At 35.1% G+C, this 16,492-nt stretch overlaps 1 protein-coding gene across 12 annotated transcripts in view; it reads left to right on the forward strand.

Moving 5' to 3' along the window:
• Positions 1–16,492, forward strand: part of LCOR (ligand dependent nuclear receptor corepressor) — a 126,864-nt gene that overhangs the window by 51,131 nt on the left and 59,241 nt on the right. For 11 of the 12 annotated variants that reach the window (XM_029201142.1, XM_029201149.1, XM_029201139.1 and 8 more), the window contains 2 exons: positions 10,705–10,770; positions 11,112–11,191. Coding sequence is in view for 4 of the 12 variants with exons in the window: in XM_029201139.1 (XP_029056972.1) it covers positions 10,705–10,770; positions 11,112–11,191 (146 nt within the window). In the remaining 8 variants the exon portion in view is untranslated. The remainder of the gene's footprint in view (positions 1–10,704; positions 10,771–11,111; positions 11,192–16,492) is intronic. The other variant, XM_029201141.1, reaches the window with a different exon arrangement.

Here is a 16,492-nt window from a genome sequence, read left to right on the forward strand (position 1 = left end):
AAAAATAGCTACTTCAGTCTTTTATTTTCTTACATGTATTAGGTAGTAATAATACCTGTTTTACAGTGTCCCCCTGAAGATTTTATCATAATGGGTATGAAGTACCTGATACAGTGCTTGCTTGATACCAGCTAAGGGCTCAATTATTATCTATTATTATCAACATGAGTGACATGTATTATAATTATTAAGGTAAGAAATGGTGAAGGCCTGAATTTAGGAGTGGATAAAAGAGAATAGATTTGGATGGATCTTTTGTAATTAACATGAATAGGACTGACTGATGTAGGGAAAGAATGGAATCATGACTGAGTGAGATTTGTAATCTGAATGTCTTGGGGGAAGGGGTTAGTGATGCCATTTTCCTTGTAAGGAATACAGGGATCATCACTGGTTGAGATGAGGGAAAAGGGGTAGAATGATTTTGATTTGGATTTTTGGAGGTATTTGGGATATCTTGGTGATGATATGAAGTAGGCAATTAGAAATAACGTCTGGAGCAAGAGATAAGAGATTGGAGAGTTGTCAGTATATGTGTGGTAGCAGAAATGTGTGTAAATCTTAAACGGCAGAGCGTATATTTTAAACATTTCCCCTGTATCCCCACACTGCTGAGCTCTGTACAAAACACTTGATTAGTTCTTGTTATTAAGTGTGAGATTTAGGGTGGCTTTGTATATAGAAAAGATAATGCATAGTTACTTCGATTACTAATTTAATGTTCAGTTTATTTAAATTTATAAATTTAAAACCTCATTCTCCTAAAATATAGATCTTACTCCAAACTTACACTTTTGATAAATATTTTAGTTAACTCTTAAAACATTTTAATGTAAAACTATAGATATTTTTCCTTAAATATTGATTTAACAGAACCCTCTTAGATACTTTGAAAAAATCTTGTAAATATAATTTAAACTTATAAATGTGGTTATTCTTAAGTTGTGTAAGAATTCTAATACAGTATACAAACTTAGTAAGATTTCAGCCTACAACCAGGTCTAAATCAGCTATTCAGTTCTACATTTCAGATTAAAATTCCAAGGCTGGCTCTCTAGCAGGCCAAGTTTTCTTAAAGCATTATAAATATTTACCAAATATGCATACTTATTTTGTTAACAGCTTTATTGACATATAATTTATACACCTTACAATTCACTCATTTTAAGTATACAATTCACTGATTTTTATTATATTTACCAAGTTGTGCAGCCATCACCAAAATCTGTTAGAATAAATCCATCACCTTGAAAAGAAACGTGGTGTCCATTTGCAGTCATTCCCATTTTCACTCCCAGCCCTAGGAAAACACTACTTTCTATTGCTATAGATTTGTCTTTTGTGGACATTTCATATAAACAGAGTCATATAGTATATGATCTTTTATTTCTGGCCTTTTTCACTTAGCATAATGTTTTGAAGTTCATTCATCCTTATTGTAATAATATTCTCATTATATGGATATACTACATTTTATTTATCCTAGATTACTTTTTTTTTTTTTTGCAGTACGCGGGCCTCTCACTGCTGTGGCCTCTCCTGTTGCGGAGCACAGGCTCCGGACGCGCAGGCTCAGCGGCCATGGCTCACAGGCCCAGCCGCTCCGCGGCATGTGGGATCTTCCCAGACCAGGGCACGAACCCGTGTCGCCTGCATTAGCAGGCGGACTCTCGACCACTGCGCCACCGGGGAAGCCCTAGATTACTTTTTAATACGAAATAATTAAGGTTTAATTCTCTTAAATCACTCCTATACTTTGTTTAAAAAAAAAAAGAAAACTTCAAAATAAGTGATCTAAGCTTCTGTCATAAGTTAGAAAAAGAACAGCAGAATAAACCCAAAGAAAATAGATAATGAAACTTAGTGAAAATTAATGAACCAGAAAACAAAGATATATTAGAGAAGATCAAGAAAAGTCAAAAGTGAATTGGGAGGGGGGACTAAGAAAACAAGCCTGGTAAAATTGATCAAGGAATAAAAGACATAAATAAATAATATTATGAAAATGAAGACTACAGAGGAAGAGGAGATTTAAAAGATAAGGGATTTATAGCAGCATTATTTTATACTAGCCAAAAGGTAGAAGCAACTTGTGTCCATCGATGTATGAATGGATAAACAAAATATGATCTATGTATCGGTGGAATGTTATTCAGCCTTAAAAGGGACAGAAGTCCTGTCACATGCTGCAGGATGGATGAACTGTGAGGATATTATGCTAAATGAAGTAAGCCAGTTACTAAATGACAAATATATACTCTGTTATTCCACTTAAGAGGTGTGCAGTAGTCACATTTGTATAGACAGAAAGAAGAATGGCGGTTGGCAGGACTGGGAGTAGGAGGAAATAGGGAGTTACTATTTAATGGGTATAGAGTTTCAGTTTTGCAAGATGAAAAAAGTACTGGAGATGGGTGATGGTGCAAACAGTGTAGATATATGTAATGGTAAACTTAAAAATGATTAAAATTATAAATTTTATATTATGTACGTTTTACCACAACTTTAAAAAAGATAAGGGAAAATACTATCAACCATATGCCAATAATTTTGAAATTAAAGAAAAATATAGCTTACCAAAAACTGACTCAAGAAGAAATAAAAAGCTTGAATTATTCTATAACTATTAAATAAATTTAATAGTTAAAACTCTTCTGTCAAAGAGAATAAGCCCAGAATGCTTTAGATTTGAGTTCTTCCCAACTTTTAAGGAAGAAAGCTTCCCAATTTTCTGTCACCTCTTTCAGAAAGTAGGAAAAATGGAAATATGTCTCAACTCTTTCGAGGAGGACAGTTTCCAAACCCAAACATATATAAGAAAAAAAAGTTATAGGTCAGTTTCACTCATGAAATAGATTAGCCCTTTAGTAATTGAAAAATTCTTCACTTTTTTGTTTTATGCTTTTAAAAAAATTTTATTGGAGTATAGCTGCTTTACAGTGTTGTGTTAGTTTCAGGTGTACAGCAAAGTGAAACAGTTATACATATCCATATATCCACTCTTTTTTTTTTTTAGATTCTTTTCCCATATACGCCATTACAGAGTATTGAGTAGAGTTCCCTGTGCTATACAGCAGGTTCTTATTAGTTATCTATGTTTTACGCTTTTATCCTTGAATAATTCTTTTTCTGATTGTTACTGCCACCTTAATTGCTTTCTTTTTTTTCTTTTTTTTTTACAGTTTTCTCATATCTATGTCTCCCTCTTTAGTGTCAGCATACCTATGTCACTTTGAGTCTGTTATGAACTGCATATTGCTGTGCCCTACCTGACACTTTTTTCTCTTTTACGTAGTTAATTCAGTTGATTAATATTTATTGTAACATGTACATGGTTGATACTATTCCTGAAATTATTTTTTGTGTTTCTTGTTTAGCATGCTCGCCTTTTGTTTCGTTTTTAATTTTATTTACTTTTATAGTTGATCATTTTTGGTTCTTTATTTCCTCTGGTGATTGGAAATTCTTCAGCTTTATCCATATGTTTTAAGCAAATTTAAAGCTACATTTTCTTTTTTCTTTTTTTTTGTGGTATGTGGGCCTCTCACCGCTGTGGCCTCTCCCGTTGCGGAGCACAGGCTCCGGATGCGCAGGCTCAGTGGCCATGGCTCATGGGCCCAGCTGCTCCACGGCATGTGGGATCCTCCCAGACGTGGGCACGAACCTGTGTCCCCTGCATCGGCAGGTGGACTTTCAACCACTGCGCCACCAGGGAAGCCCACTACATTTTCTTATCAACATCAAACAGTAATGACTATTATAAATTGTTCCCTCATCCCACATGCACACTTGATCTTACATACTTAAGCATATTTTACTCTTTTTCACCCAAGATTGTGTTGTAATAGTTTGGGATGTTATTCCTAAATCATTAATTAAAAAAATTATATTGTGTTTATCTATTTAAAGAATCCTTTCTTATCTGTTATATTAAACTGAACCCCCCCCATATTAGTAACAACTGTTTATACTTATCTGTTAGTTTTACTGGTATATTGATTAACCATTATTTTTTATATAAACAGTGTTTTCCATTTTTAGGTCTTTGTTCTGAATTTTTTTTTTTTATCTCAACTACTTTAAGTGACTGTTGCTAGTACCCAGAGTAAATGGCTGTCCTGTTTTCCAAATCATAGCATATCCAGTAATTTCTTTATTTTACTCATATCTGTGAAAAATAGATTGGCTAAAAAAAGTGAGGTTTTTTTACCCTCAGAATTTTGTGAGCATACTTCCATTGGCTTTTAGCATTTACTTTTACTTATGAAATGACTGTCATTCTAAATCGCTTTCCTCTTATTTTATGTAAAATTAAGTAAAATTTTCTCTTTATTCGGAGCTTTTAAACTTTTATTTTTGAAATTCAGATATTCTGCCAGGAGAGTTTTTATATGTATATATGCTTTGTTTTCCCCTGAGTATTTTGCCCCAGTAGCTTCTCAGAGCACATTAAATATGAAGACTCAAGACAGTATTCAACATTAGGAAGTTTTCTTTTCCTTCTCCTCCTCCTTCCCCCTCACTCTACCCCCATTTCTTAAATTTAATTCTTAAAAATTTATACTCTTTGCTCTTTCTTGTTCTAGAAATCCTATTTCACAGACATTGAATATCCTGGCCTCCTCTTCCTCTCTAATCTTTTTCTCATGATTTCTGTGTCTTCAGATTTACTGTGCATTGTGAGGACATTTCTTAAATTGGCTTTTTAAATCACTAATTTGATGTATATTTTTCTACTTAATACCTCTATTTGGTTATTTGGCAGTTTTGTTTTCCTTTTTTCCCCTCCCCAAGCACATATTCTCCACTTCTTTTCCAGAGCAGCTTGCTTTTAGTTTTAAACGCTGCTCTTCCCTGGTTTCAATAGAAATACTATTTATAATTTTTCTTCAATCTCTGATGTTTTTCTTCATTAATTCTGTTTCAGTTTGGACTGTTTTTTTTTTTTTGCGATACGGGGGCCTCTCACTGTTGTGGCCTCTCCCGCTGCGGAGCACAGGCTCCGGACGCGCAGGCTCAGCAACCATGGCTCACGGGCCCAGCCATTCCACGGCACGCGGGATCCTCCCGGACCAGGGCATGAACCCATGTCCCTTGCATCGGCAGGTGGACTCAACCACTGCACCACCAGGGAAGCCCCTGGGCTGTTAGTTTTGACTGGGTTATTGTTTGTCTTCAGTATGTCTGGTCAGGTTTTTCATCAGTTTTTTTTTTCTTTTTTGAATTTTATTTTATTTTTTTATACAGCAGATTCTTATTGGTTATCTATTTTACACATATTAGTGTGTATAGGTCAATCCCAATCTCCCAGTTCATCCCACCCCCCCCCCAACCCTGTTTTCCCCCCTCGGTGTCCATATGTTTGTTCTCTACATTTGTGTCTCTATTTCTGCCTTGCACACCAGTTCATCTGTACCATTTTTCTAGATTCCACATTTATGCGTTAATATACGATACTTGTTTTTCTCTTTCTGACTTCATTCTGTATCATAGTCTCTAGGTCCATCCACGTCTCTACAAATGACCCCATTTCATCCTTTTTATGGCTGAGTAATATTCCATTGTATATATGTACCACATCTTCTTTATCCATTCATCTGTCGATGGGCATTTAGGTTGCTTCCATGACCTGGCTATTGTAAATAGTGCTGCAGTGAACATTGGGGTGCATGTGGCTTTTTGAATTATGGTTTTCTCTGGGTATATGGCCCAGTAGTGGGATTGCTGGGTCATATGGTAATTCTATTTTTAGTTTTTTAAGGAACCTCCATACTGTTGTTCTCCATAGTGGCTGTATCAATTTACATTCCCACCAGTAGTGCAAGAGGGTTCCCTTTTCTCCACACCCTCTCCAGCATTTGTTGTTTGTAGATTTTCTGATGATGCCCATTCTTTTTCATCAGTGCTTGTGCTGGGTAAATTGTGCTGGGTAAGTAAGCCAGCAAATGGGTTCCTCATAGAGCATGGGCCAGAAGCAGATGCTCAGGGAGCGAGGAAGAACTCTTAATGAGTGTAGCTGTCCACCAGGGGTGGATTGCGTAAAGTAATGAGAAGAGGAGCCTGGTTTTTGCTCATTACCTGTAGAAGTTCATCCAGACTTACTTGGTTGTATGACACACTGAAATAGCTGGAACATCAGTAAAAAGGGATTAATTACCTTATATTCCTTTGGAGATTGCATGTGAAAGATTGTATAATCTGGTGCTTTTTAATTATCCATTTTGGCACTCACTTGTAATGAAGTTAAGTGTGGTATTTGCAAGTTTAAAACCCTGACTTTTAAGCAAAGAACTGTAGATACTATCAGTCTCCTCTTTGTTTAAGCTATTAGTTGATGATTGTTACCAGCAAGCACCTTTGAACTGATATTTTATAAAATAATAATACTCTATTGAAGATTGAGCTCTTTTATACCGGCACCAAGTTTTGCAAGATATCCAAGGGACCTTGATGTGAAAATTACTGATTTTCTGATATGCTCCTAGTTTTCCTTTAGCCCCTCTTTATCTCTCAGACTGATAATCTCTGTACTGTTATCTCAGAGGACACGTTCCCAAGACTCACGAACCATTTTTTCATTCCATTCATAGTATTTTGCTTTATTTCAAAAGTACAGGCTGTTGCTTATTAGTTGGCTATATATTTGATATGTTCCTATCTTGTTACTTTTCATAATCTGTTTTCCCCATTTTGGTTAGAAATAGAGTAGAGATTATGATTTAGATTGAAGAGGGTAATGTGTGAGGAATTTTAATCTTGTCTTTTGTTTTTGAGAGCTAGGTTATTCAAAGCAAAGGCTAAAAACCAGGCACATAGAGCCCTAGTGTAAGAGGAACCTTGTGGGAAACAGGAAGGCCTTCCTTCCTAGCCTTCTTGAAGCGGTAAATCTCCTTGAGGAGATGACATAAACATATAGAAGAAAAAACAAAAGCAGTGTTTAGATAGCGTATGACAAATTTTGTATTACAGAATACTTACATAGTGCTTTGCATGTGACAGAAAAGAGAAAACATAAGGTAGTTGACATTTATTTAAAAGGGAGGGAGTGAAATGTGAATTCTGAGAATGAGAAAACTGGAAACTCAGGCTCCATGAGGGCAGACACCATGTCTGTTCATCATTGCCTGCCTACTCAGTGCCTGCCACTGTCCCTGATAGGTGGTAGGCTTTCAGTTAATATATGTTGGATAAGCGAATATCTATTTGTTGAACAAACTGAAGAGTGCCTTGAAGGAAATAATTTATTTGGGCAGAGGTGAAATGAAAAGGCTTGAGAAAATATTAGGAGGTAGAAATAATAGATGACTGAATACATTAGAATACCAACCTGGATGGAGCTGTGAGAATGAGCAGGAAAGTTCTGAGAAATAAGGCTGTCAGTGGTAGGTTAGGGTCAAATTATAAATAGTTTTGATTGCTGGACTTAGGAATTTGGGATTTGTTTTTTAAACAAAGTGGGGTTTTTCTGAACAGATGGTCACATTGTTAAAGTAGTGTTCAGGAATACTGTCTGAAGACACAGTGATTGTCTTCAGGTTGCAGTGAGAAAGAGATTGGAGACCAGCTTTGATTCCAGTTGCAATATTGGATAGGAATTCTTTGGCCAGTAGTCATGCTCAATAAAATTAATATTTCTTTACATGTAATAATATATTACATACCGGTGCTTTTTAAGCCCTGGTGATTGAACATAAGGACATAGCTGTCTTTTTCATTATTTAATTTTCCATGGCATTTTGTTTATTGATCTTCATGGCTTTTTTGTGAGATCATGGTATAAATTTTGAATACATTTGTTCTTTTCTTGTTTGCCTTTTGTTAATGTCAAGCATAGCACGTGAGACATTCCTTGTTGCTATGCAACTGCTAAATTCAGTATTTAGTATTAATAAAACTGAATGGCATTAAATTCAGTTAACAGGGGGAAGCAAAATATGACTTAACAATGTCTGATCAGTATTTGTACGGTTTAATGTATTGTTGCAGACGTGAGCAAAAGAGAAGTGACTTGTTTACAGTTACTGTTTTGATCAAAATTAGTTGTAGTTAAATCTTTGCATTTATGACCAGATTTTTTTTCTTGTTTGATTCTTTTTGGTCTGTCCCTTTCACTGCTCTTTGATAATGTGATTCAGTTTTTGTTAGTGTTTGTGTGTTATTGATGAAGTTCTTATTCTATTATTCTTTCCAATTCTGTTATCTTCTGTAATTTTTAAAATTTTATCTCCCAAGGCTTTTATTTGCTTTTTTTTCCTTAGTATTATTTTTTGCTCTATTTACATTTTTCCCTTTCAAGAATTTATGGCTAAGCATCCACATTAGGAATTTGTTATAATTTCATATAAACCCAGGTGAAAGCCTATTAGATACGCTCTTCAGAGTAAGGGCCACCTGTAATCCCCTTTAGTTATTTGCAGTGTGTACTTGGTACTTGCCAGATATTGAAGTGCTTTCATTAATATTTGTGAAGTCAGAAATCCGTTTTGAGGATAAGAGGGCTTTAGAGGCAGCTGCAGGATTTTTTTTTTTTAAGTTAGTGTTGAAAATATCTAGTTTGCAGGCCCAGGATAGGCAGTATCTAGCAATTCTTTCTCATTCCCTCATCACCACCTCCCCACTCTCAAAACCCTTAGCCCAACACTTTCTCTCCTCCCTAGTGTAGGGAAGAGAGGACATAGTAATTTAGTGGACAGTGTTTTAATTATAGTAGGCAAACAATAAACAGGATAGATACCTCCCATTTGCTTGAATGGGTAGTTTGGTTTTGCTGATGTCCTTGGAATTATTTTGATGGGAAGAACTAAGGAGAGTTGAAAAACGATTAATCCTTAATAATAAATGAAAAATCTAGAATCTAGAAATCATGAAAATAATTTAGAAAAACCAACTCTCTAACTACAGTGCAGATGATACAAACTCTAGGGATTACCCTATTGAAAATGATGGCTTAATATTAAGGGCAAAGAAATCCCTTACATTACAATGTTACTCTTACAACCAGGTAAAATACTGTTTCTAGGGACCATCTTTTCTACTCTCTTACTTTCCAAACCCTTTATGGTGATTGTATTTGTGGTTAGGAAGTGTCCCTGTTTGTGGACCTCATGTATCCACCTGGCTATAGTATTTTTACATTAGTAGTTCCCTCACTTTTGAACGTAAGAGTGCTTTTTTAACAATTAAAAATAAATTATAAACCCTTAGGTGATAATACATTATGTGACAAAATACATAGTGCCCCAAACTACTAGGAATTCAGTAACACTTTATATGTTTTCTTAATTGCAGTAATATTTGTGTGCATTTGAAAAGTTGTATGTACACTGAATGCACAAGACCTTTCTAAAGGTCATGCTTAAAGGACATGGACTCATGGACCTCTTGTAATTATTTGAGCTCCTAATGAGGTCCATGATACATAATTTGGGAACTGCTGCACTAATGAATTATGTATTATGTTGTATAAAGGTACAATTTGATTCTCTTTTGCATTTTCCTCCTTACTCTTAATAACCCATAGAAAACAGCAAGATGGCAAAGATATTTTTACATTGTTTTTCATTGAGTTAATCAGCAACATTTGAGATAATAAATTAGAAAAGGTTTTGTTTTCATTTTCTACTTTTTTCTTTTAGAACTTTCTGAAGGAATTTTTTAAAATATATTTTAAAATTTTATTTGGCTGTGTCGGGTGTTAGTTGTGGTTCGCAGGATCTTCTATTGCAGTGCGCGGGCTTCTTCCTAGTTGTGGCACGCAGGCTCAGTAGTTGCAGCACGCAGGCTCTCTAGTTGTGGTGCGTGGGTCAGTAGTTGTGGCGCGTGGGCTCTCTAGTTGTGGCACACAGGCTCTACAGCACGCAGGCTCAGTAGTTACAGCACGTGGGCTTAGTTGCCCTGTGGCATGTGGGATCTTATTTCCGTGACCAGGGATTGAACCTGCGTTCTCTGCGTTGGAAGGTGGATTCTTAACCACTGGACCACCAGGGAAGTCCCCTCATTTTCTACTTTGTACTGATTGAGAGTGGTAATAGTTTAAACATCTATGTATAGGTATATTTGAATTCTCTTTCTCTCTCTCTCTCTTTCTTTTTGTATGTGTAACTAGTGGGTTCTAGCTTCATAAAGGAACCAGTGAGTAGTTACCGTGGCAGTGTGAACTAATTACAGAAGTCTTTTTCTTTTATAATATTTAAAATGGGCTTTTTTGTGTGTGCATGTGATACAGATGTTGTTTTCAGTTAGGATTTTCCTTCTTAAAAAATACTGTTAGATTGAAGAGTCTATTATCTCAGTTCATATTCAGAAACATGCCATTTAGATTAACCCAGAACATTGGAAAATTTGAAGCAGTTTGACTCATTGGGGAAGGTGCTTTTTAAAATGAAGTTTGAAAGTTTATATAAAGAGGTATTTGGAATTTTGTAAGATAGTAAGAGATCTCATGATTCCATTCCTTCATTGGTTATTTCTACTGTTGTTTTGTATTGTCTTGGAATGGGCTCTGAATTTGTATTGAGTGTTATTCACTGACAAAAATGCAAATGCTCCCTTTAGATTGGTCATATACTCTTCTCAGCATCCCATCAGTAATAATCTGGAGGTCCTTGAGAATTGGAAGAAAACACCATTGTTTTTTCATGCAACAAGGTTAAATTTACTGTAGGGAATATTATTGTAATAATGGATTTTTTTTCATCCTTTTAGGGTTTGAAAGTATTCTTGAAGGGCTGTTTGGACCTGCATTATTAAAAGATCTCAGTTTATTTAAAGGTATTCAGAATTTTTTTGACATTTCAAATTCTTCCTGGTGACATAAATGATACCTTGGTGATTTAAGCCCCAGTCTCCTTCTCCTCTTTATTCACAGTTTTATGTGGGTTGAAGCTATATCCATTTAAGCATCTTTTTGTGTGTGGTTGATAATGCAGATATATGTGTGAATAAGGTATGTTAACTAGTGAGCAATTATTGCAAATAAGGAATTTGTCTACTACTTAGTGAGGGGTGTTTTTGTTGTTAAAATAAATAATATTTTTGAAATTAGTTCTCATTTGTTTCCTGAAAAATCCTCTTTTGTAACTGTTAATTTGTTATTCCTACTATTTTTGCAGACTGTGAACCTGAAAGCATTTCCGATTGGACTTTTGATGAAAATTGTCTGTTCTGTTGCTTGAGAAGAGATAAAGTAAAGGTAACCAAGAAACTTGTGAAACTTGTCTAGTGTGGTATTTTATAGTTTTTATTTTTCCAAAATTTGGTTACTTTGTTGGAGGATTTGTAGGAGTACTGATTCCATATTTATTCATAAACGATTTGATAGTAACTCAGTTTTGCAATTTAGACTGTTTCTAGTCTGTTGATTAGCCTATTGAAATCTGTATCCCATCATGCATTGTTCTATTTATTTAGTTCACTAGGCAGAATAATGAACTAGGTCTCAAACTGTTGTGTTTATTTTAAATATGAAATGTATGGTAATTCACGTAATGGGAGTCATTCGTACAGTAACATGGATCTGGATCAAGTAGTTATTAATTCATGTAGATTTATGATGGACTGTGGTTTATGCTTTAGTATGTTTCTTCATAATATATGAGCATGGATGCTGTTTGTGTTCAGTTGTAAAAATTGGCTGTACCTTTGCATTTCTGTTGTTTTATTGCTTTGTGTTAAACATAAAAAGAATTTTGGTTTAGAAACATTTCAGTTGTTGGAAACATTTATTAATAATGGTTTACTCTCTTGTGTTTCTTTTTATGGTATTTCTGTTCCCTGCTTTAAAGCTTTGGAAACATTTTTAATTCCTTCCTCTCCCCTGTACACTTCTAACTTCAAATCATTGACCAGGTTTTATCAGTTCTTCCATTCTTTTTCTTTCTACAGTCATCACCATAGTTCAGACCTTTAGCATTATTTCTGGACTGCTGAAATAACATGATTGGTCTCTTAGTTTTCTTCAGTGTGTGAAACACTGCTACATGGTTAAACCCCTCTCCTCCCTACCTCCTCCTGACCCTCACCCCTCAAATGGTGTGGAAATGTTACCCTGCACTCAGTCTCCAGTGACTTTACAATTATCTTTGGGATTCATTAGCCTCATGCTCAGTGCCTCAGTACCCTCCACAGGTCAGTCCACTTCTCCTTCTAATGCTACCCCACTAGTCTTGCATGCAAAACTGGTCTGATCGTTTGTAGTAAACAACAAGCTTTTACCATTTGAACTACAGCATTGCATACCCGTTGTTCTTTATAGCTTGAAATTCCCCTTGCTCTTACTCTTACCTTGACTCCCCTTTCTTATTAATGGTACACCTCTGCTCTTATTGCTGTTTCCACCCTTCACACTGTTGTAGTAAATATTATACCAATTATTTGTCAAGTAATATTCTGCCTTTTGTTGTTTATCCTTTTCTGTGTTTGAATCTTGTGTTCCTGACTACACTGTCAACCTCTGAAGACCATGAAACATGACATGCTTCTTTGTACCCCTGCATATGACCACTCTACCATTATTTACCATTGTTGGAAAGTTGCTTTAAAATCAAAGCCAATTTAAGAGCTTCTTAACGTTCTTCTTTTGTGGCATCTTTTTCTTGCTCAAGTACATGAAAAAGTTTTTGCTGTGACTATCCAGGATGGTCTGTTTTTATTGAATTAATGAGTAAAGTGTTTTGAAATTTACTGTGGTTTGAAAAAGACCAGAAGATTAAGCAGCTACCAATGAAGTTAAAGTTCATCATTTTAAACTGTGTGTCTGTGTGTGTGTGCGTGCACACACATATGTGTTGTGACTGTCTATTGAACAAGTTATTTAATAGGCATTTTGGTAGCATAGAAGGAGCCAATGATTAATTACCTTTCTTTCAGAATTGGCTTGGGAGGAAAGCCTTTCTATGTTCAATAATTGAGTACAGTATAGTCTTGTAATATGATTGAGCTTTCCATTGCTATACGAGGATAAAATATTGCATGAATATTTTTAGAAGAAAACAGAAATAGCAACGCATGGAACCATGTAGCATTTAACCATGTAGCAGCTGTTCTTACTGTTCGTAGTTCTATAATTTTTAGTTAGTATTCTAATTAGGAAGAATATTTCCGTTTGAAAACCCACCTAGATCTGGGAAAGCTGGTTTTCTCCATTAGGCATTTCACTACCTGTCTTGGGCATTTATTTTTTTCAGAGACAGCCATGTCTATGGAAAATAGGAAGAAAGAGCCTAGAATATATAACTTGTCAGGTGTATAGCTTTAGTTGTGTTAGATTTAAAGTGATTTTGTTGAAACTCTTTGCAGGCACTTGGAGCATCTTATCTGAGAAGCACTAGAATCTGGAAATTAAATGTATCCATTGGGTTGAGGCTTGGCTGACTTAAGATTCCAAAAATAGAAGAAATATGTGGAGAGAATGGTAACAGCCAAGAGGTGGCAGCATAGAGCACAATATTGGAATCTTAAGTTGGGGTTGGCATGCCGAGATGTCTAGATAATGTTTGGAAAAGCTGTTAGAAATACTTGTCTGATATTTGGGAATGAGATGGAGGTTATGCATATGTTTTAGTTAATTGGATTTTCATTGGATGCTGTTACAATGGATAAAGTAAATACATTATTTATATTTACTTTTTAAAATATCTAGGTGAAAAATGAAGTTGCATCTTTGGAAAATATAACAAGTATTCAGCTAGAAATTAGTAAAACAATTGTTCATCTACACTTCAGCAGTTAGAAAATATATTTTGTAAGGGAAAGACAACTAACATTTTTTTTGAGCATATACTATGTGTCATTTACTTTTGTTTCCATTTAGTCTACACAGCAATGCTATAAAGTTGGTTAAAGGCATCCCAGTTTTACAAATAAAGATATGGGAAGGGTCACAGAGACTAAGTTATGGGCAAAGTCACATAGCTGGGATTTGATCCATGTTTTTAGAATACATGCATTTTGATAACAAAACTAGAAACACGAACATGGAAAGTGATCAAGTAAGAATTAAGAAGCATTTGGGATTACTCAGTTGGAAAGGGGGAGAGAGTAAGAGTGTAAATGGGCATGGGTATATTTGAAATAGCCAGTCTCAGATGTGCTAGGAGTCACTGCCTGCCTGCCTGCCTGCCTGCCTTGCTTGGCTTTTACTTCCTTTCCTTCCTTTCCTGTTTGTTGGGCATGTAGTAGACATGCTAAAATATTTACTAAATGAGGAACTAAGAAGTCAGCATGCTTAATAAAGTTGGAGAATTATAATAGTAATAGCTAACTGTTGTGAGTGCTTACATGTGCCAAGAATATATACAAAGTTCTCTGTGTATTATTCACTCATGAGGCTTTTTACTTTTTCTTAGCTTCTTTTTAAAATTATTTTAGACATATAAAACGGTTGCAAAAATAATAAAAAGAATTCCTCTATACCCTTTACCCAGGTTTCCCAAATGTTAACATCTTATGTAACCACAGTACAGTTATAAAAAATCAAGAAATTAACATTGATACAGTACTATAATCTGCAAGCCTTTCAGAATTCACCAGTTACCCCAGTAATGTCATTTTTCTGGTCCAGGAGCCAATCTAGGATCACACTTTGTATTTAGTTGTCATGTCTCCGTAGTCTCCTTTAGTCTGGAATAGTTCTCAGTTTTTCTTTGCCTTTCATAACATTGACAGTTCTGAAGAATGCTGGCAATTTGATTTGTAGAATGCCCCTCAATTTAAGTATTTCTGATGATTCCTCATGATTGAATTCAGGTTATGCATTTTTGGCAAGAACTCTACAGAATTGATGTTGTGTCATCCTTAGTGCACCATATTGGGAAGCACATGGTGATGTTTACTTTGATCACTTGGTTAAGATGGTGTCTGCCAGTTTTCTCTACTGTAAGGTTTCTGTTTTTTTCCCTTTTGTGGAAATCGTGGAGACGTACTTTGAGATTTTGTAAGTATCTTTTTCTCATCATACTAGTTTCTCATCATACATTAATTTTAGCATCAATTGATGAATCTTGCCTGAAAAAATTACTAGTATGGTGTTTACCAGATGATGACTTTCTATTTGTATTATTTCTTCAATCTCTATTAGCTGGAAACCTACTGTAAGGAAGAGGTTTCCCTTCTCTATTTATGTTTTTGTTTGTTTACCCATCAATATGGACTTACATATTCTTATTTTGTTCTTTTGGTTATAATTTATTACAATCATTGTTTATTTTGTAGTTTGAATTGTTCTGGATTTGGCCATTGAGAGCCCATTCAGGTTGGCTCTTCATCTTTTTTTTTTTTTTAAACATGTTTCTATCATTTCTTTACTTTTTGGCACCAAAAAATATTCCACAACTTATCTTTGCTTTCCCTGTCCCAACCCTGGATTTCCCCAAGGAATCCTAGTTTCTTTTATTTAGAAAATTGTATAAGAAAGCAAGGTACTAGGTATACTCATTGGTACTAGAACATCACTGCTTCTAGGCCTCGTCAGTTGTCTGAGCTAGGAAGTATGTATGTTTACTTAAATATATGTATACATACATCTGTATTTCTTTCTATATCTGTTAGAAACCGTCTTGTGAGGCTTTTATTAATTGTAGGATCGTGTTGATAGTATGAAGAGCTGATCCAATAGTAGTGAGAGAGTATTGGAGAGATGGGAAGAATTAAAAATTACTTTCATTATTTCATATCCCTAAAAATGGACTAATTCTAAGCAATGAATCAGTCTGTAGTAATGGCTGTTCTTGTACATGGGTAGAGTAGAGATAGCAATTATAGAGTAAAGAGCATGGATGTTTTAGTAACTAAGGATAATGTAAGATGGGATGTTGTACAAAAATATAAAATGTTTATGCTCTTAAGTTTATTATAAGACTGTTAGTTCAGTATTTGACTAGCATATTAGGAGGATGTTTTAAGAAGGTGGGACTTGAGCTGCATTTTTGAAGAATACATAGGTCTGGATAGGCAGACACAGGAGGGGCACACCTTGGGTGGAGCAGAGCATTTATTTTTGTAAGTAACCAGCGATAAGACTAGAGTCACATTATAGATCTCTTTCAGTGCCCACCTACCCTCAGGAATCGTGTAACTAGATAGATTTCATTAGTCTGTCATGTGTTTACTGTGAACATTTCATAGTTTCCTCTGTTTTGTGAGTATACACTAATTAGAAGTTTAGATATATCCTTCTAACATTTTAATTTTTATTTCTATTTTAGCACATTGAAATTTATAGTAAGAGCAGATACTAAATCTAGTTATTATTTTCTCATTGTATTCTACAGCATGTATTTGTGTTGAATTATTAGTTTGGGCATATTCAGTGCTGCTAGATAATGACTTGTCTGTCATCTTGTCCCAGAGTACCACAACTCAGTAAGTATTCATAGTACCTATTATATAAAAGGAACTGTGGAAGAAAAATGTATCAATATAGTGCCTATCTATTAAGACTGAGAAAGAAGAAACAAATATGAGAAGTTTAAGGGTTATTTACTTGTGAGACTTA

This window comes from Monodon monoceros, unplaced genomic scaffold, assembly GCF_005190385.1.
Source record: "Monodon monoceros isolate NGI ecotype Baffin Bay Population unplaced genomic scaffold, NGI_Narwhal_1 Super_Scaffold_4, whole genome shotgun sequence".
Classification (NCBI taxonomy): Eukaryota; Metazoa; Chordata; class Mammalia; order Artiodactyla; family Monodontidae; genus Monodon; species Monodon monoceros.